Source organism: Saccoglossus kowalevskii, chromosome 15 (assembly GCF_978046115.1).
Source record: "Saccoglossus kowalevskii chromosome 15, keSacKowa6.1, whole genome shotgun sequence".
Taxonomy (NCBI): domain Eukaryota; kingdom Metazoa; phylum Hemichordata; class Enteropneusta; family Harrimaniidae; genus Saccoglossus; species Saccoglossus kowalevskii.
The window spans coordinates 25,804,593-25,827,530 of NC_140655.1; the positions used below are offsets into that span (position 1 = coordinate 25,804,593).

General features: G+C 36.4%; 1 protein-coding gene and 1 long non-coding RNA gene across 2 annotated transcripts; one reads left to right on the top strand and one right to left on the bottom strand.

Moving 5' to 3' along the window:
• The first annotated feature begins 754 nt into the window (after nt 1-754).
• LOC144358256 (uncharacterized) lies at nt 755-10,767 on the top strand. Its single transcript, XR_014931737.1, has 4 exons — nt 755-769; nt 2,019-2,114; nt 10,186-10,350; nt 10,550-10,767. It is a non-coding gene; the product is annotated as an uncharacterized LOC144358256 (long non-coding RNA).
• A 4,394-nt stretch (nt 10,768-15,161) lies between these two features.
• LOC102808403 (sulfotransferase 1C4-like) lies at nt 15,162-21,373 on the bottom strand. The gene is made up of 7 exons (XM_085508549.1): nt 21,283-21,373; nt 18,889-19,072; nt 18,411-18,624; nt 17,484-17,613; nt 16,790-16,884; nt 16,194-16,365; nt 15,162-15,424 (listed from the first exon to the last, which is right to left on the bottom strand). The coding sequence occupies exons 1-7, from the start codon at nt 21,371-21,373 to the stop codon at nt 15,318-15,320; spliced, it is 993 nt and encodes a 330-aa protein (XP_085364675.1). The 3' UTR covers nt 15,162-15,317.
• Nucleotides 21,374-22,938: the final 1,565 nt, after the last annotated feature.

A 22,938-nucleotide genomic window follows, 5' to 3' on the forward strand; every position in this document is an offset into this window, starting at 1 on the left:
ACTCATACACGAGTGACGGTATGGTCCATTTATTTCATTTTTGGATCCAGGCCAACTCGGTTTTAGAACTGTTAGTAATATCACCGACTTCAATTCCATTTTTAATTATGTTCGAGTAGTATATTTCTTCACGGGGAAGGTAAACAGTCTGAATAAATGAGCCAAATTACCAATTTCCTGCGCGGCTACGTCGAGCGCCCTCAGGTGCGCCACGGTCTCACTGAATTTCAAATTTCTTCCATCAATTGTCACAAAAAAAGGAGTATCCAGCGCAGAACCGTGTTTGTTTTTATGGTGCCTTACTTTGAAAAACATCATAGAATATAGAAACATATGAATAAAATTTCTCATTGCACATTAAGTGTAAGAAAAAGCCCTTCCAGTATATAAAGTCTGACTCAAGACATATTATCCCTGGGAAGGCCTTATTTCCCAGAAGAGTTCGCGTATAAAGCCAATCGCCCAAACTTCATCTGTAGGTTTATATTCCGCGGAAATTCTCATACTTTTGAAGGACTTCAGTATGTCCTGCATACTATATTATGCACAAAACTCGTATTGAGAAAGAGGAAAATGCCCTATTCTCAAATGGAATATGCTATGAAAGTTAAAGCGCGATGGTCGTCGCACAGCGCGTGTTCGAATTCCATGCAAATAAACAATGTATTTTACACGCGTTGTATACGTCGCTATGAGTCCCAATTACAGGACGCGGCACGACGACCACCGCCCTTTAACGAACTGCTGTTACACAATGCATGAATGGTGCGTGAGTGTTGACCCTTCGGGAATTGTGGTCATTGCTCTCGTACATTTTGCATACTGAAATCAAGGTAGGTTGAGCGTAATGTAAGATTGGCAAATTATGAACATGCATGATCTAACACGAAAAGTCGTAGAATGAAATAGTAAAAAAGGCAATGACCGACATTGTGTTCTAGATGCATGAGCAACGTGTCTGCCAGATCGACCGTTGTGCGAGACCTGAGTTCAAAACCAGCTTTATGTTGTTTTCTTAGCTCAGTAAAACTTGGTCAGTGTTGTCAGTTGTACATCGTTGATGCCACTTAATCTCGCACAAAAGTTCCAGGGCAATTTATGAGAACAAAACGATTTAACGTTAAAAAAAAATCAGAATCGGAAAGCTGTATTTTACCCCAGTTAAATTGAATGATTTGATTGGGCGCGCCGCCAAGAAGTTAGATCCAACAATCAACGTTTCTGTAACAACAGCTCGCATCAATTTCAAATTTAAACCAATAGATTTTGCTGTCTTATATCACGTCATATATTAAGTAGGAAATAATCCGAAACAACTCCTCAATGTCCTGTGATGTTAGCTACTTATACACTGACTGCTTAATTTAATTTATTTCAAAGTCTTCACTGTACTACACATCAAGTGAATAATATACAATGTGAATAAGATAGAACGATTGCCCAGAGCAGACTTCTGCTTTTTACACGTACAAATCACGTGATTAACACAAAGCCAACGATTGGCTATTAGCATCATGTACAGACAATAGTTTCCTGCTATACTGGTGAACCTCGGGGAAACGTTATGTACTGAAAAATGCTAATTTTCACTGGGTTTAAATTTCGCTAATTTACCATTGCAGGCATATTCACTGGGTTTTTATAAATTCATTAAAACCCACTGAATAATTAACCCTTTTAGAGTATTATGCAAACATACCATGCTCGCATTTCCATCATCTGTTGACACTGACCAATCAGACGCCTGGACCACAGTTGCTTTAAAAATCCACTTAACTCCACATGTTCCAGGCCAGCTGCTATAATTGTAATTAAATATACCGTGGTCACTGATTGGCTGATGGTGCTGTCAATCATTTGACCGATATAAATAAGGTTTCCCGCGGTTCGGCAGTATAGTGGGAAACTGTTGTCTTTACATGATGTCAACAACCAATCGTAGGTTTTGTGCCAGGCACGTGATTTATAGGTATATAAAGCAGAAATCTGCAGTGATCAATCTTTCCACACTGAGTTAGCTACGGTTCGGTTGTACTAAACATTGTATTCGCATTATTCAACCTTATGGCGACCCATTAGAATATTGCCACGCTGATTTAAGACCAAGTTATGAAGTAAGTTTATGAAAAACGTACTTTTGGAAGACACTGACGACTTGATGGCTACCCGTTTTGAATAATTTAGTTACAAATGTTAAGTCAACATTTTTTTTTATTATACCCACGAGAAGTCTTTTCAACCTCGTGGTATTACATTGTGTGCAACTACACTTACAGGTGACACAATGGATATAATTTCACGTTTAATACGGCCCACCATCAGCGTTTTAGCCTAAGTTTAATTACGCAATAGATAGTGAATGGGATTAGCAAGCTGCTTATTAATGGTTGTATTAATAATGACCCAGACACATGTTAACCTTTCAACAGGTCTGTGTAAGCACAGGATGGCCTTGAACTGCATCTAATTAAATCTGTATTTGTTGGAATATAAATTTTGTTGATGATTTTTGAGTTGTAGGAGGTTACTTGTCTGTAAATATTATATATTCATATTTGATTTGAAGTCTGCTTACTATCTATTGAGATTGGCCAGGATCATTAGAGTTTCCTTGAATTTTCTGACAAATTCTGGGAGGTGTACCAATATTATGTTATCTGTGATGGTCTTTGGTATTTCTATGGTGTCGTGTCTGTTTCTCCACTAAAATTAGTATGATTGGGTTCGTGTGGTGGCGCTCCACGGGCATCAAAATTGTCACGTTTAATTTCAGGATGCTGGCATAGGTGGCGCCCTGCGCTCCGTGAATGCTCGGATGCGCTTTTTGTTAGCTTCAGACAAGTGTCAGTGGTGTCAAGCTTTACTGTAGATTGGTTGTGTATTAACCCATGAGTTGGTTCACATTAGTACATTAACGTTATTAAGCTAGGGAGCTTTATTGTGTGTTAAACCGGAAGTACTATAAAACGGGGGTCATTACTTCCAAGATGGCAGCCCAGAGCTGAGTTCAATCTGTTGTGTCTGTGTATTTAATCCAAAACATCCACTGTCTTATTAAAGACAGCGACTGTTCAGTTAGGTCATCTTTTGTATATGTAGAAAGGTAGGAGTCGTGCATTCACTGTGAAAATATTGATACATGCGTATCGTGGGAATGTAGTACATGTAAAGCGAGCAAATCTGAAAGAGGTCCGCTTGTAGTACTTATATGTTTATTATCAAAGCAAATGGCCTTTCGGTTTTCAGCAACAAGTCGAAATATCACTTTTTACAAAAAATGACAAAAATATTCATAAAAATTAGATAATAGAAGATTTCATAGATTGAACACATCTAAGTAGGGTCTACCCAAAGTACATATATACCAAGTATCAAATCAATCCTACGTGTGGTTTTCAAGAAGGCGACGACGGACAATCACTCATATGATAATCTCCGCTCGACAAAGTCGACACCAGAACTAAAAATACAGACTCCGTTTAGCGTCGTACGTCAGATTACAGTTTTGGCGATTACAGACGGCATTAATTTTGTTGGAGTCGTATGCATAATATGGCAAATATAATTTTCTAAACATGAAAAGCCGTAGTATATGGTATAGTTTATCACGGCTTGCATATTAACGAAGCAAAAGGAATAATACACGACCTATGATTGGCCAGACGAAATATTGTTCGTTCCTTTCGAACCTCTTTCGAACCTGCATCGATGATATAACGACCTATTCACGTAATTGTAATAATATAATTTGAATTGTTTGAATGAACTCACCGTGTTACTGCACTGAACACCAGGTGTTCATCATTACTCCAACTACGATGCATTGTCATGACCAGCTTGGCTACTTTGATTGCATCTATCAAAGTTGATATGGTGTACTTGACAGCTGACACACAGACTAACAAATCATACGCCCTGGTGAGCTTCGGTCGAGCGCCGATGATGGATACAAGGAACGTATCAGCTAGCGGCAATTCTACAATTCCTAAAATCGACCACGAATGATCTGTTTGTCGGAAGCCCATATATACAATAGTACAGTCTAGGCACCATATGACGGCAAGGCAGAAACAAGAATTTAGGTGGTTGTTCTTATCTGTGGTTATTTAGCTTTCTTTGGGTAGCGGAATGATGATAGAATGACGGGCACAAATGACAAGGTAACTAATTCTTCAACCACAAGCCGGAATATCTGCTCATTCCAAGAGGAAAAGAACGGAAAATCAATACGACCACATTGAATATCTTTCAGGACCAGTAAAGTGGCTAGTCATTGTCCACAATACCAAAGAATGGAATTCATACTTGCACATACCTGTCTTCTCCTTCGACAGTACGAATACACGACTCGAGAAAAAGAAGCCGGTCTCTGGACTTCATCAGTTGTGTTAGTATTAATAAAATGATGAAAAGCCGCAAAATAACGTACGAAAATTTCACCATCAAGTGCGGTATCTGCAATGAACACAGAAGACGGTACCTTAGTTTATAAACATATTTATAAAAAAATACTAAAAAAGCTCCACGTGACAACTGCGACCGCCCACCTAGTCAAAACGTGGTGTTTGCTGGTTGGATGATGTCGAACTAATATATTAATATTAATATTTATTAAAATTAACTACAATTTTACAATACCGATTCTGGATTGCTCAAGTTGAAATCTAACAGCCTTTTTGGTTTATAAAAATGTATATTTAAACATAGTAACGATAACATTTATTGTCAGCATCCTTTTTTTCTTATAAGTGTCATAAAGGTGATTGACAGGTCATACTTGTTTTCAACTCTGGAAGGACAGTTGGAATCTACCAGGTGTGCTTGTGATTTACATAACAAAGGGTGTTTACAACTTTGGGAGAAGAATTGGAATCTACCAGGTGTGCTGTTATTTGAATAACAAAGGATGTTTATGATCTACTGAGTTGCCTACGTGACACAGCTGCTAGCAAGATCACATTCTCATTGACTCATGTGGAAACCCAAGTGGTGACACTGAATGATGCCTATAAATTGGACACACTCAGGACACTTAGTATCCAGCGTTTGCTATTGTGTGACAAGTAATACAGGCTACAACCATCATTCTGTGAGACTTGTATGAACTGCTCTGCGATCTCCTGCTTCCAGCAGTGCCCTCCAGAATACCAGCGTTCCTCTGCAAGCAAGATTCCTGTATTTTTTCGTTGTTGTGTTGCAGAAGCCATTGACTGTCGTCCATTATTACATCCTGGAACTGTGAGTTATCACCAATGCACACTTCCCTAAGCCATCTCCTATTTTAGTGACTTTATTCATCGTATTTTTCTGTGCTTTATTTCTTGTAATTATTTTGAGAGGTATTAAAACCAGGAGCTTTAACTCGATATTTTGGTGTATGTGTATTTCATTCCCAGTACTATTTTCTTGTCTACCCCACACACTCAATTGCGATAAGCAGGTCTTACACTGTGACATTTATACATTTCATAGGAACGACGAACTGATGACGCAAATAACGCAAATGCGACACATAACATAGCATTCATATCATGGTTCCTTGTGTTTTTTATAATTTCGTTTTCCGCCCTGTAAAATATCTGCGTGCTGCGATTGCCATTCCTCCGAATATACATTTTCAGCCTTATAGTTTGTAAGACGGTTGTGACACGAACATTTTCAGAAGCCAATAATTCGTGAATGTTGAAAATAGCTGGGCATTTCGTCTCCATTTCACCAACAACAAAAAAAGCATTGTGATTAGATGACACATAATCTGAGTTACCAACAATGATCAGTTACTGTATGTATACAGTAATTATAATTAACGACGACACAATTCTGAAAATGCAAGGTGATTTTTGCATAATGGTAATTTCTGTTCATCTAAAGAAGATTATCAATAAGGAAACAAGTCATTACCGAGTTCTCGTTGAGAGTGAGAGTACCACGCGGCGACTTGTCCAAACAACGCCCTACGTGTGGCATATTTTGTCCTAGTCAAAGCAGAAATTGAAAAAGTGTCTCAGTAAAAAAAATGCGACACCTATAAAAACGACAAACTTAATGTTTTGATTTTGAACGGTGGACACGAAAGTCACTGTAAATTGCATAATTGTTGATCTAAAGTCTATAAGACCTCGTTGCATTTGAGACCTGCATAATAGTTCATCACATTAAATTATGATTTTTACCGAGGTTCTAAAAAACACAAAAATACCGCGGGAAATTGCCACAACATTTCCACATTAAAAAAAAACAAACATATATATACACGTTTGTAGTGTTATTACATACTGGGTCAAGGTTTATGTGTTATATATTACCCATCATGCAACGTGGTTGAATAAACATGGCGTCCGTCTAAGTACCCAATATTATTGTTGTCTAGTCGTCGTTACTAGATTACTGCATTCACTGGGCATAACATGGTGTCAAAATCAAGATTAACTTCACAGAGACACTTCAACTTTTGAACTGAAGACGTTTTTTCTTCATCAAATCACTGGACAAAAGCACATTTGTAAAATAATATTTACGGAAGCTTACAGCATCGACGATATGCTCGCGAATGCGCGTCCATCCACATGTGAGTTGTTGAAAGCGGACATTTGTTCGAAATATTACCCCATAATACCAGCGCCACAGCCCATGAATGTGAAGGGGGATGTCTCTACAAATTGGAAACATTTCAAGGCATGGCTGCAGCTCACTGAGTTGAAAGATAAAAACAATCTTATTCATGCATGTGCCTTATGTAGTATTATGGAACTTGTTTGTGTGAAAATAATGAGCAGTCTAACCATCTTGCCTGAAGCTGATAAACAAGATCTCAAGAAAAAATCTGAAAGAATTAGATGAATATTTCATGCCTCAAAAACATTTTTTGAGAGTAAAGTTTGGTTATGCTAATCAAACAGAACACGAATCTGTGGACGTGACAGTTAGCAGAAACTTGAAGATTTGACAATCTTAGTGAAAGTCTCTCACAAAGTCACATGATACGTCAACCAGAGATAGATTACCTATACCAGATCTGACGAGTTGCATTGAATCGAAATATCGAATCAACATCCGGTATATTTAATACTTGACCTTTGACCTATAGGCGTGTACATACTTTGAGACATATCTCCTTATAGGAATCAGTACTACATACAACAGTCTCGCTATCACCTGTGAGCATACCAACCGTTATGTTGTATACACAGTCAGCTGGCGCACACGTGATAATAAAATAAATACGATATTTACTATATGGGGGCCGCCATCTTGAATGACGCATAAAACTAAAAAAGAGACAAGTTGTGAAACGCGTTTTTCAGATTCCTACAAATCAGGACAAACATACCAATCTTTCACAAAAATACGGTCCGTTTGGGTTATATTAAGCCAACCGATAACAAAATTCGGCGCAATTCGTCGTTTTTGTGTGGAAAAATCCCTTGCATACGAACACCTAATTACGCGAAGAACATAGAACACTTTCCTGGGTAAATAAGGTAACCCAATAACGATAAACACAACAATGTAGACAATTTGAAAAAAAAATAACTTTGAAAGAAATAAAGCAAAATACAGAACATTTTTCAAAATTTTGGCGGGAATTTAAAACGTTCAATGGACTATATAACGTTTCGATATCTACACCACATCATAACTGTGATCCATTTCTCTACGGAAATTTGGACCGTTCCATTACGTCTGCGGTAAAATGCCCGGAAACTAACATGCCTAACAACCCCCTTCAATAATAATCTTTTTATCTGAATCAATAATTGATATCACAACTGCTCAGTCGACTTTGTTCCATAGTCAGTGTCTTTCAAAAGCAAACAAAGCTGGTGAGAATGACGCACTGTTTAATCGGAAATAATAAATCGGGGGGTTGCGCAATGTATTATGGGTAATACTTCGTTCGTGGTCACCTATTACTACGCGTCGGCGTCATGAGGTTTGTAGAACTGAATCCTTCCGACATTCGGTACTCGCAGGATTCAATACAAGACTGTTTCAAAGATGGTACACCGCTTGTATCTACACTCCAGCAACTATTTCGCGGAAATATAACACCCAGTTCGCTGCAAGAGATTGCTGTGTTTAAACAACCTGTACAAATTGCTGGAGAGTTTAGATATTATCGAGAAAATTGTTGTTCGAAAACTGGAGTGCCTCGATGATAGTAGGGTCCGCCGAATAACATCAATCGATGGCCATTGTGTCACAGTTCGCAATGGTATGGCATTCAAACGGGAGATTGAAAAAGTTATACATCTATGGCGTATGGGAAGCTATGATAAGACCCCCAGCTGGCTGGTGGATGCAAATAGTGATTCTGAAAACGACGAACCTACGAAAGGTAGGAAGTTAAATATTGTTAACGAAACCCTAAGAAGGATAGTATGAAGGACAGGTGTGACATGTTCTGAGATAAACTAAACTATGTAATTTGTAATGGCGTAGCTGCTACGTGCTTAGAAGCGTAGGTATGTGTGTAAACAGTATCCTATTTAGAACAGTGACATCATATACCCACAGTCACTGTGAACAGTGCTCACAGTCGTGTAATCAGTTAAATATTTAAGACCGTTTGGGACAGAATCACGGGTCTTATAATGATACAATATCTTGATTCAACCAATAAGATGGCTAGATTCAGCTTTGCAATGTTATAATTAGAGCTTATGATAAACTACAAGCGAGGGTATTTGGTAGTTTATATAAGGCCTCGCTGGGTAAAATTAGCATATTCAGCGGTAGATAATAACCAAACGTAAACTACTCGTGAAAATATCGAACAAACGAAAAATCGTGATATAACGCGATATTTTCTTGTTAGCGGTAAACAACCTCTAAAGATTTGAAGAAATCAATCGGTTAATTCCTGTCTCTGACAACAATGTATTGGGTGACGAGAATTCTTATCATATTTACATGCGCAACTCGCTATCTTCAGTGATAATGAAAATAAAACAAATAATATATCAAATAATTTGAGACAATGTTTAATATGAACTATACGATATAAAAACAGCACTCTAATGTAATGATTGAGAACTATTTTTATCCCTCGCTTTTCATTTTCGTAAAATTATGGAACTATTTGACATGTAAAATGTATAGAATAGCTAGGATAGAAATACACGCATACACAATCGAGTCCAAGTATATATACAATGCAGAATTTGATACGTCGAAAAAAACCTGTCAAAAGGTAATCAGGTTGGTTTAGCCTATCAGACAGTCTTGTAAGTAGCTTTGTATTGTCTCTGTATACATTTAACGTTGCTATTATTCAGATTCTTAGGATTATTGCTGATTTGTCATTGTTCCGAATTAATGCAGGTCACGTAAACTAGTCTTAATGAATAACCACACAACAGAAACCTATTAAAACTAAGGAATCATACAATTGTAACATAACAGCAAACAACAGGAAGCAGTAACTCGAGCTCCATCACTTGGACGTCCTAAAATCATCCAAAGGTTTCGTCTTAGTTACACATGTTGTCCACTATTCATGCGAAGACTGGCTCATCATCAAAGAGTTCACATTATAAAACCAATAATATCATATGTCTAGAAATGAAAATGTTTCTTAAGTAGATCACAAGCGATTCCTACTGACTATATTATGCAATGTATATTTTGAAATGTTTTCAGGTAGACACTATACTAAATACGGTATATAAATAGTTGCATAATGATCATTAAGGTAGAAACCTACTCATATTGTTTACAAAGTTGGTCATAAATCGCATGACAGTTTTCATTGGTGTATTATGTATAATCATGTAGCAATTAAATGACATTATTTTGTGTGTTGTAGTTACGTTTTTTTAATGAATGTTTTTCAAAAATAGATATTTTTAGAATAATTCCACAGCACACAATTTTAAATAAAAACTGAATCTTTTGACACTTTTTTAAAACCCACATTTTAAAAATAATTCAGGACAACAAATGGCAACCCGTTATTAACAATATATGATTTCTTCAGCCTGGGCTGAGTAGGCTTCTATCCTAACTTATAAATATACATAACCAAACTTTGAACAGGACAGTTTGAGTCGAATTCGAATTTTGCACAACTGAGCCTATTGCTGTACATTTATGCAGTGCATTTATGCTGAGCGTTTGTTCATGGACAATTTATTTGTTTTAGAGTTACGTCTCATATAAATGATTAAAATTTGTTTGTAACAGGCTACTACACCTTCAGAACACAACGTGAAGCCAGCAGCAGTGAGTCTGATAGTGATAATGAATTATGTGCCGGTAGAACACAACGTGAAGTTAGCAACTGGTCAGGTGACCAATTCCACAGTCGTCGACATTTTAATAATGGTGGCTTAAAGATGACTACAGCAGGTATAAAAATTAATCTTAGTATGTTTAGTGAGAGGCTAAGATTGGATCATAATGTTTGTACTATTGACTAATTATTGAATTTCGTGACTTTGATTTATTATTGACTTGTGAACAATTTTTGTATAACACTAAATTGTATAACTGATTGTTTTTTTTTACTTTAATTTGTGTTTTGTTTGATTTCCTTTTTTTAACGTAGAGAAAGTGGTATTAGGTGTAGGAGCAGTGGCGTTAGTGTCAGTAGCTGCAGTTGTTTTGTACAATGTGTGTACATCAGAAAGAAAAGATACTGACAGCGAGAAGAAAAAAAGCAAGCCTTAACTATTTATATGCAACACAATTGTTTTACTGTAATGCCTTACATAGACATAGTACAATCAAACCTGTGTTAGTGACCACCATGCCTATAGTGACCAATTTTGTATTCCCTTATGAAAATGTTAGCCTAGCCGCCTAGATCAGCTGCTGCTCTGTGGCTGAGTCGAGGCGGCAGAATGAAATTTTCGTATGCAAATTAGAATAGCTGATGAGATGCCGTCTAGATATTGCTGTTGAGATGCCGCCTAGATATAGCTGCTGAGATGCTGCCTAGAAATAGCTGATGAGATGCTGCCTAGATATAGCTGCTGAGATGCTGCCTAGATATAGCTGCTGAGTTGCCATCTAGATATAGCTGCTGAGATGCTGCCTAGATATAGCTGTTGAGATGCTGCCTAGATATAGCTGTTGAGATGCTGCCTAGATATAGCTGCTGAGATGCTGCCTAAATATAGCTGCTGAGATGCTGCCTAGATATAGCTGCTGAGATGCCATCTAGATATAGCTGTTGAGATGCCGTCTAGATATAGCTGTTGAGATGTTGCCTAGATATAGCTGCTGAGATGCTGCCTAGATATAGCTGCTGAGATGCTGCCTAGATATAGCTGCTGAGATGCTGCCTAGATATAGCTGCTGAGTTGCCATCTAGATATAGCTGCTGAGATGCTGCTTAGATATAGCTGTTGAGATGCTGCCTAGATATAGCTGTTGAGATGCTGCCTAGATATAGCTGCTGAGATGCTGCCTAAATATAGCTGCTGAGATGCTGCCTAGATATAGCTGCTGAGATGCCATCTAGATATAGCTGTTGAGATGTCGTCTAGATATAGCTGTTGAGATGTTGCCTAGATATAGCTGCTGAGATGCTGCCTAGATATAACTGCTGAGATGCTGCCTAGATATAGCTGTTGTGATGCCATCTAGATATAGCTGCTGAGATGCCATCTAGATATAGCTGTTGAGATGCCGCCTGGATATAGCGTTTCTGTAGGTCAAACAATATTTTGACAATGATCAAAATTATGGCATAGATTGGATTGGAACATAGCACTCAAAAATATTATACATATGAAAGTATATCTACATACCATAAAGTGAATTGCTTAAACAAAATCAACAATATCCATCATTTAAAAAAAACCTGTACATTTATTAATTTTACTCAAGCAGTGATATTCCACTAACAAACGTCACATCAACACTTGCATATATATACTCAATTCCTACTAGTTATAATTTCTGACACTCTATGTACCCCACTTCTGAGTTCTAATGAGGGAAAATTTGGGAAAACACTTACTCCTGCATAAGATGGAAGATTTACTAACTACTGGTTACACAAATGAAATATTATACACAAATATATGTAATTATTGCTTTTCTAGACACCATTCCTCATTATGTTTACACATGTGCGTATTTAACTACATTTTGTTGAAACATACTGTCACGATCACGTGACTGGCAAAAATGTAATCTTATGATGTTCTAATAGATACAAGAATTGTTATTTGCTAATTGCAAAGCAAGTCATTTCTAAAATTAAATAATAAAAAATAAATAATATGAAAATTACATTTGAATATGAGGCTAAGATTTTGATGTAATTTTATTGTAAACTCGATTCTCCAGAATGTACTTTTGCTCAGTATGTTTGATGTGAAATAAATATATTATAACAAAAAAAAAACTTTCAACGTTGAACTTGTTATCAAATTTATTTTAAGAACACGTGTCTTTTCTGTATGATCTCGTTCTGGTAACTTCAGCATGTGGCATCTTTAACACAGTTTGTGCATATCCTGGATGAACATTACAACAGAAATAAAATATTTAATCACTTATCCTCCGGCATAGATGTATGTATGAAGGTAATATCATGCACTGTGTGTGGTTTGCAATGTAGAACACAAAATGTGTCGAAATAGACGCGTTGCATTCGAAGTACTGAGAATTGCTACATTCGAAGACGCGGGAACCAGAAGAAAATGTTTGGCACGCACCAATGCTGACTTCTTTGGGACGTCTTATACAGGAGTCGATACAGGAATTGTAAAAATTTGGCGATTAGCACATTACTTTATTAGAATAGAACATTTTCTGTATTTACCAAGAAACTATGTTGATACGTTCATAGACTTACGACGAACCCGGAACCAAAAAAAACGTCTCATCCAAACGACCTGCGTTCTTGAAAATCGAGTCTTACCGCCCTTGCGTTTCCAAGCGAAAAAACGTCGAGCCTGGCCAAAAACGAATGATTTTTGTTCCAACTTTTATGAATTTTTGATGAGGACATGAATTCAGTACATTCAGTTAGATAAGTTATTAAATTAGAAACGAGCCACGTCTTTATAATGTATCAATATACATATGGGAGATGAAATTGCACTAAAATCACCAATTGAAGATGTACATATAAATTATCTTGTTTTCTCTTGGGGACACCCAAAAACACCCCAACAATGGGCTTATACGGTGACCATGGACGTTATCCATTAGAGACTTTTATGGGAAAACAAATGATAAAATATTTCAATCGTGTACAGAACAGAACTCATTAAAACAAGCTTTCCAAGAAAACAAAGAAATTAATAGTAAATGGCACACTAATACAGACTCCCTTTTAAAAAACCTCAACCAGTCTAACCTGGTCGACAGCAATTAAATTGTAACAGCAAGGCAATTAGGACAAATTAATAAAAATATACAAACATCATTTATATCAACTTGATACAGGCAGCCTGTCAGCTGATAGATCCGCTGTTAGCAATGCACATTTCAATTAAAGACCTGAAAATATCATTAGAAAATGAATAATATCTATAGTATCAAAGCAATCGGACTCGTTGTTTTCAACAAGAATTTGAAAATATCAAATTACAAAAATATCCATCAAAATTAGAGAATTGAAGATATCATCATGAAATGAACAAATCTGTGAGAGGACTGACTGTTGTACCTATATGTATAATATCAAAGCAATCGGAATTGCGGTTTTTAACAAGAATAGAAAATATCACTTTTCACCAAAAATTACAAAAATATTCATCAAAATTAGAGAATTAAAGATATCATCACAAAATGAATAAATTTAATAGAGGTCTGTCGGAGGTATATATACATCAAGTATCAAAGCAATAAGAATTGTAGTTTTCAAGAAGAAGTTGAAAATGTAAAACGTTGGCACGGACGACGGACGACGAACGACGAAGGACAATCACTCATATAATAAGCTCCGCTCGACAAAGTCGACAGCGGAGCCAAAAAATAAATTAAGAACACACAGAGAATTAAAAAACAATTTTGCTTTTGAAATCTACCTTGTTACCCTGCAAAATATTGAGATGCGCGAAAATTTAACTAAATTCCGCCTCAGTGACCATAACCGGCAGACACAAAGGAATACCCTTTGCTAATAGATTATGCAACCTTTGTGATCTGAATCGAGTAGAAAATGAGTATCACCCAATGATGTCAAACAAAAGTTATACCCCCGATAGAAATGTCTTATTTAAAATGGCAAAAACCAACATTTTCAAAATGTGTCACCAAAGACACAATTCATAGCCTAGCTAAACAACAGTGGTCTAACACTCCCTGTAGCAAGGTAACCAAAGAAATGTTTTGAAATAAGACATTACATCAGCAGCTGGGTTGCAGCAGGTCAGCAGCTGCTCTCGTGCATAGAGTCCATTTCAATGAGGGTTGTCCTGAAGCAATTTACATGTACAGTGTCCTATATCTAAAGACCATCTATTGTGATCAATGGTCGCTATTTTAGCAACAATTTGGTCAAATAGACTTCTGAGAAGCCAAACTCACGTAAGATGATTTCATGTCTTTTACACTTGTCTCCAAACTGACATTTGTCAAGTTAATGAAGGCAAATACGCCTATATTTATCTATTCATTCTGCATCTTTAAATATCTGTTAACAAATTACCCCTTACATAATTTTCATATTTGTATTCAAAAATTAATCAACTGCATACAAACCCATCAGTTTATGTCCGCAGGTGCTTGTGTTTGACCGAGCCTGGTTGACGCAAGGATAGCGCATTAAAATTGCCATTTGATAGTGAGATGGCCACACAGCCCTGTCATGTAGTCCCAAACATGAATATGACTTCTGTGGCAAAGATTGCACTTTGTGTCAGCATAGCACATGCAATTTGCACATACACAACAAAAAGTCAGTGACACTCAAAGTCCGAAACTGTCGCCTGGCACAAAAACAATTTAAAATAAAAAAACATACTAAGCAATGGGCGAGGGTAGAACAAAAATATAAAAGTTAAAAAAAAACGACATATTTGAAACCGACTTTTTTTAAAGTTAAAAATGAATTGAAAGGAATGACATGCTTGTTTTCAACATGTTTTATTTAAATATGATAACCAACCCTTAGATTTATGATTGACAACTTACATTTGTTTACATGTTAGTAGTTTTTTTATATTTGTTATGTAATTTTATAAATAACCGCAATATTGAATCTGACATTTATTGAATACCTTGAATCAAATTCAATACACTTGCAGACAAAATAAAAGCATTTGCTTACAATGCAGTGATGAGAGACACAGCAAGGTGAAGTATGCTGCTGTTGTTGTTGATGATGATGTTATGGATGTGGATATGGTTGTCTACCACTCAAAAACTAATCCAGAGTCTTTCATTCGGCTTTCATACATCTTCTCGAATTGTGCATTCTGAGCCACAGTAAAATGATTTACCCAGTCACCGACGATCCCTATGATAGAAAACGCTAAGAGTTTTAGATCTGCCCCGGCTCTTCTAACTACCTATATGTGGAAATTCACTCTCCACAGTGAAGACGGGTTAATACCAGAATGTTGTCCGTTAGCAAAACTCCCCCTGTGTCTGTGGGGTGGATTACAAGATAGTATCATTTGCAAAGAATTCCATATGTGATAGTGTTAGCGTTTGATTCGATATCACTTTTCAACACTGTCGTTACGCTGAATAATTCTTGGCCATCGGTAGTCAAGATATGCATAATTAAACCATGACATTTATGTCAATCATTAGCAATAATCTTGTGCACACCAGTTCAGAGATTGTGTCATTGTACTGCTTAGGATGAAATGTTACATCACTAACAGCGTGATTTTCAAAGCGTTTGACGACTGCGTGGCCCAAACACTTAATAACAATAATTTAATTCAATTTGGATTCCACTCATTCCAAGAACAACATTCCAATAAAGAGAACGGACAATTTATTAAAGCATTCATCCATATAGCGAGTCACATGAAAGTTATACTAGTTTTGAGCTTACACATTGATATATTGTAAGAAACTTTGAGGAACACAATTTGTTTTACCCATTAAGATACTGTGGGTATCTTTGAGGTAAAAAATAACAGTTTACCAATCGATATATTGTAAGTACTTTCCATGACAATATTAACAGTGTGCCATGGATATATTGTAAATACATTTGTGAGTGCCTTTGCAAAGAAAGTTAACACAATTACACAATGATATATTCGAATTACCTTTTCGGATGAAGCTAATAGTTTGGTTGTCAACTTTTCTTTCCATAAAGTTCACTGATTTGTTTTCTTTCATTTTCTTAATGGAAGAATATTCCACAATTCTTTGCATGACGTCATCGGTGACTTCAATATCTAGGAACAGAGCAATTTTCTTTATAGTAGCCCTGATATCCTACAGAAAAACAAACATTTCAAACAATAATAATTAAAATAGCAATATTTGGCTTTAGTTAAATAAATATATTATTTGATAATTAAAACGCAATATGCGCCCATACAAGAAATGCAATCCGTACTCCTTTTTATTTTGAATATAATATTCTCGACATGTTGTTTCATTGCCTCGAGTTTCAAAAAAATTCAAAGAAATGTTCTAACTTGGCGTGTCGTGGCCTTTTTTGCCCACTGTATTATTATGTTTATGCCACAAAACATTCAACATTTATACTGGGTGCAGAACGAGTTTAACATTCTGCATATTTTTACAAAGCGATTATCATACCATTATTTTTATGTAAATATTATTCAGCAATATCACAATCACCTTGACGACAGAGTTTGTAGAATATATAATATATACATATACATGATCTAACCTTCTTTATATCTTCATACTTTAGAAACATAATATTATCTTCCTCTTTGTGTTTATGCCAGTCCAGCAGGTGATCAAACCAGTCACCACATCCAGCTACAATTACAGTGGTGTATATACAATTATTACATGAAATTCGAAACATTAAACTGTACTATTGTAAGAAATATATTTATATTTTAATTTAGTTTGTTCATATATTTTATTTATTATTTATGATGTGTAAGTGTTTAGTGGATTCTAAAAAAATTATGTATTCCTATTACATTACACAAGGTTTGCGAATATAGCCAAATGTTCTCAACCGGGGGACTATAATGTGGTCACTATCTGAAAACAGTAAAATGACGTACTGGTGGTTTGAAGAACCTTTAGTATGAAATTGTATATCAGAGCAGAGTTCAAGCGACAATAAAGGATGTGATAGATTGTTAAATGGCAGAGGACGCAGGCAGTGCTTAGTCAAATCTCATCACGTCATTGCAATACACACGAGAAGTCTGGTGTATGACCCGACGACAAAGACACTAGATTACCACAGAAAGCAAATGGCACTAACAACTAGTGTTGAATAACCATGTATTGTTTTGCGGCGACCTCATTCAGTGGTGAATTATATAACACATTACGTCCGCCCATTACACCCGAGGACACAGGGTATGGTTTAATGTTAAAAGGGCAGTGATTTATCTCACCTTTACCACAGCTAAATAACTGATAAAAATGGTTCCAAGATTGAAAAAAAATTCCGAACACAGGCATAAGTTTCATCATATAGTACAACGGCACTGCTGTGTCTTTGGGGTTACGAGCAACATAGATAATCTGTAAAACATATGCAAATATTCAGCGATTGAGAGATCAAACATGCTTTTGTTTGAAGCATGGCGTAACATCATACAACAAAAAGATTTGTTCTAAAACTATATACAAACTAAGTATCTTGAAATACATTTTGACAACATTCCACTATGTAACGCCATGTCGCAATGCTCTATATTTTTGTATTAGAATATAAAGTAAACATAAAGAAATGCAAATATCACAATAAGTTTTATTCAACATTTTCAGATCATTAACTTTGGTTCAGTTAATATGCTTTGAATTGGGTTTACACATAGAGTACCAAAATAAAGTTCCATGCAGGTGGCTGCGTGCATGCGGTTTGTGTTTGTCAATTATTTTTTGTTATAATGAAATAGAGTAATTATATCCTGACGAATTCATCGATCGGAGGAATAATACCGCGTGACATATTGTTCTTTTAGCATGGCGGTTTTCTTCCACAAACTGACGTTAGTTCTTGTCCCTACAAAATATGACGGGACCAGTAGGCCTGCCTTAACTGGAATACATCAGCTTTTACGTTCCGTTAAGCAGAAATGTTTTATAAGTCATAATTCAACTACAAACAATTTCATCTTACACAGTGCTGGGAAATATGGCTGCCAAATTAAGTGTTTTCATGAAAATGAACCGAACTACGCCGTGAATACAATCATATGAGTGTTCAATATGCATAATAACTGAGACATATGTGTGGGATTATGGTAATAAACGTACAGAGTAAAGGGAGTTGGCATCATTGATAAATTATTATGATGCTAACAATTGTCATATACCTTGCATTTCTTTTCAAGGGCTTGTGGGGGAAAGAATTTGTATGGAAGATGTGACTTGATGAGTCTTGGTGAAGGTATTCGCTCTATTTGTCGCAGTCCATCGAATGCAGATACTGCATGGATTGGGGGTACAAATACATAGTTATCAAGGTGTAGGAAACGTGGTAGAATCCACTGTAACAGTTTCATGATATGCATAAACAGTTGCATTGGTCTGTAGGATAGAATGGTATCACTATTTATTTTTAACACGATGTTAGAAGCAACCGATGTAATCATGCTCGAATACACATATTTTCAAACGCGTTTTGTCCCCAATTCATAGTTTGAATCAAACTTAGAACTTGAAATTTTAAATGAATCCAGAAAATTATGTTTACGTGGATAATGCTACAGTGTCAATTTTTCAATAATATCCCCATGATGTTGTTTATATAAAATTCCATTTCCATTGATAAACAAAAACAATTCGTTTCACAATATCTTTCTCTTATTCAGATCTAAATTGAAATGTTCAAAATATTTGTTTCGCAATTCAAGTGTCTTATTAGATATATAAGCCTCCACCATGAAATTACGTTCTGGTTGTGGTACCGCGTGGTTTGCATAAACATCGCCACCATTCATGATGAGAGACACAATCTCAATTGTCCAGGTAGTTCCTATGTGACAATCATGACATATGAGAACGAATTTAATCATCTCAACCTTATGTACCAAACCTGTATCTGAAAGTCACCATTGTTATGTAAGTACGGTGACTCCGCCAAACAATTCTATCATAGTGTATGCTCGAGACAAGCCTTACAGTCGCATTACAATCTAAATATCGGCCTTCCAATAGCTCAAATGAATGTTTGACATTTCATTTCAGTAAAACATACCCAAAAAACAAAATTCAATTATCAAAGTGAAAATAACATACCCAACTATATATCATTGAATAAAAATCAAAGTCATGCATTCAATGGTATTTAATTTTCTAGCAACAAAAATCAATATGCAATTATTACATAACAGTATTTTGCAATGAATTCGACTCGCAGAAATGCATCTGCAACTCAAATATGTTACACATTAGTTCTAGGGATATTCGTCCATCTGACGACCACTGCATGGAGGCTTGCTCCGTCACACAAAACGGGATGACATAAATCGGGATGACATAAATATTGTTAATCAATTATGGTTCTATCATAATATCGTGGTAAAATGTTGAATTGCAATCGTTGAATTGTAATAGAAATGTGTTTAGTGGTTATAACTGGGGGTAATCCCATAGATACGTGTATACGTGTATGCACCGCTTTGAAGTTTTTTTTTTACCCTGAATTTCAAGATTGTAGGCCATTCCCTTAAAAAAAAGTATATTTTTTGGCAAAAAAACGCAAATTTGTTTGCTAAACAGTGCCATCAACGTCTATATTTGGGTGTAGTTTTTAACTGAGTGCACCCCTCCAATGGGAAGCTATATTGTTGAACACACTATTGGTATTCCAATGGAGGATTTAAAAGACAACAAACCTGATCTTTGTTTTGATATTTGCTTTGAATTTTACTATTCTCTAATGAATGACAAAACTGTTTATTTTAATTTAAACGTCATAGCAATATTCATCTTCTTCCTATCTCATAGATTGTTGACGTGTGAGGGCAAAGCTAGCGTATGTTTCAATCACGCGACCTTAATCTACGTAAGTGTTAAAATGGGAAGAACGCAAAGCGTCATATATCATTTACTCTACACAACCAAAAGTCACTTAACATAGCAAAACAATAAAATTAAAGGCACCCGACTTGGTCGATAATACTAGTTTATTGATGATACATTGTTTGTGTATTTTGTCATATATCTCACACACACACAGGGACAGTTCACTGTCATGATTGTGACCTAACAAGATTTTGGGGGGGGGGGGATTTAGGTCAGACGAAAACAACCAGAACCTTATAGAATCTGTTTACAACAGCGAGGCTGGAACGGAATTGAGTTAATTATACCCACGCAAAATGACGACAACAAACTTCACAAGGACGCACGAGTTAAGTGTGATTATTCTCAAGGAAGGCATCCGAAAGATACATATTATCAGACACCTCCGTTACGTTCGCACTATAATGTACATACCCGAATTCCGATGGTATTTCACGATCTGGTTATTCTAGAATCTTTGTATTAACGAGTGCGGGTAATATCCACAGTGAGAAATGGTTTTGTTTTTATATATTAACTTTTGAAATGTATATAAGCCGCTCCCTACATCATGTACTAGGGTAGTACAACTGTAGTAGGGTAGACGTCCCATCCGCCGCACAGTAGAAGTGTTCAATCCACCAGAGTTGAATACCTGTGGTAGTGTGGAATCTATCTCACTGAGACCAATCTATATTGGGTGCTTTGATGCCAGTTCCTTAATAACTAATGAGTGGTGGCTAAGCCTGGCCGACCGATACACTATTGTCTACGTTCAACAGTCTAAACTGGACATGCACTGGTGCTTGTAGCCACAGGCGTAACCAAGACAAAGACCGATTGTATTGCTGAAATTGCTTAACAAAACCCATGCCAGTGGGCAAATCAAAGAACATTACAGCTTCGAGTGTGTAGCACACTATCTAGGCTATCGGGGACCGCTACATCTTAATTAAGGAAGCCTGTCTTAATTAAAAACGTTGGTCGTAATTCAGGAAGATTGTCGTAATTGGGGGAAGCTGTCGCAATGAAGGCACACTTGCTTTGTTATTAAACAGCTGCTATTAAATGGTTTATATTATCAAATGGCAAGTCGTCCTCTTTGAAGAAACACAAATAAGCATTGAACCTTGAGTTAAACGCAATCAAACTGCAAAATGATGTTTTGAATTCACATACCTAGGTTTCCCATTCGTAAATAACTTCCACGATTTAGGTCAGACGAAAACAACCAGACCCTTAGGAGCTGTTTACAACAGCGAGGCTCCATTGTTAATATAACCCCAAACATTACGACAACAAACTTGGCAAGATCGCACTAGTTAGGTGAACGTATTCTCAAAGTATGCATCCGAGAGATACATATAATGAGACATAACACTTACTGTCGCACTATAATGTACACCTTCCGATAGCTCACAACGAACACGTCATCATCACGACATTTCACAATATCTGGTGATTCTAAAATCTTTGTAATAACGAGTGGGGGTAATGTTATACCATTGTATTCAATAGTGCCCGGTACGATTACCTTCTCGTCCATTATTAGGGAATCGATACAATATGCTTATGTTGGGCCCCTTTAAGTTGATGAAAATGTGTACAAAAGAAACTTACCCAATTTAAATAAATGTCTCCGCCGATGAACACTGGTGACTGTTTATATGCTGTTTATTATATGGTGGTAATGGTCTTCAAAACTACTAAAACAACTACATGTACTATTACATTAATTTCATATATACCTCACAAACGATACAACACAACATATTCATGTATATGATAACTGTCGCTACATGAGTTCTAGCTGTTTGCAGACATACAGTCGTTTATCTATCTTTGCTCAATGTCCTATTCGTTGGGTTTCGTTAGCCAACATTACTTAGTTTTAACTGATTTCAAATAGTATACCGAATATTCTGCTACCTTAGCAAAAAAGATAGGGTAAGCAATTATTCTTAGAACGAATTGTAGGAGAGTGAATTTCTCCCTGTGCACAATATTGTACCATGTAAACATGTTTGGTGTGAATCTAGGCAAGTGTACTTGTCTTCTATACTTTATGTGTATAACCTTTCGAACACTTTACTCTGCGCCACAGTGAAATAAGTCTCTAATAATACTACAGTGAGAAATGTATTTTTGGTTTTAATTATTTATTTTAGAAATATGTTTGAGCAGTTATCTTCATCATGTACACGAGTAGCTTACAGTACAACTGTATTAGGGTAGAGTCCCATCCGCCGCAAAATAGAGGTGTTCAATCCACCAGAGTTGCATACCTAATTGGTTAGTGTGGAATCTATCTCACTGATACCAACCCATAATGGATGCTTTGATGCCAGTTCACTGGGAACCAATGCGGTCTACCCGACCGATTGTCTACGTCCAATAGTTTAAACTGGACAGGCATTGGTGCCTGTAGCCACAGGCGCAAACAAGACAGAGGCGGATTGTATTGCTGGAAGGGAAGACAAGAGGACATTCGTAATAGTTATCTAAATGGAAACAATGTTTACTACTTTGTAACGTTGATTGAGTTTTCAATAAAGCAATAGAAACTTATATTGCTGTGTGGCGGTAATTAGTTATTTCACATCTCTTGCCTAAAATAACTCTATTCTTATTGTTCCAATCATTAAAATAAACTGTGTTCCTAAACCAAACCCTTGTCAGTGGGTAAAGCAAATTAAATGGCGGTTTTGTGTAGCACGCTACCTAGGACACCGAGGACCGCAACATCTCAATTAGGGAAATCTGAAAATAGTTGGTCGGAATTCAGTAAGTTTGTCGTTACTGGGGAAGGCTGCCGTAATGAAGTCACACTTGTTC

Excerpts from the sequence above, each read along its gene's own strand:
- LOC102808403 (XM_085508549.1), bottom strand. The coding sequence starts at position 21,373 with ATGGAGCCTCGCTGTTGTAAACAGCTCCTAAGGGTCTGGTTGTTTTCG. Across the intron at positions 16,885-17,483 it reads GTTATTTAGCTGTGGTAAAG|CTGGATGTGGTGACTGGTTT; the intron begins GTGAGATAAATC and ends CTGTAATTGTAG. Across the intron at positions 15,425-16,193 it reads TATTAGCTTCATCCGAAAAG|GGATCGTCGGTGACTGGGTA; the intron begins GTAATTCGAATA and ends TTTCTATCATAG.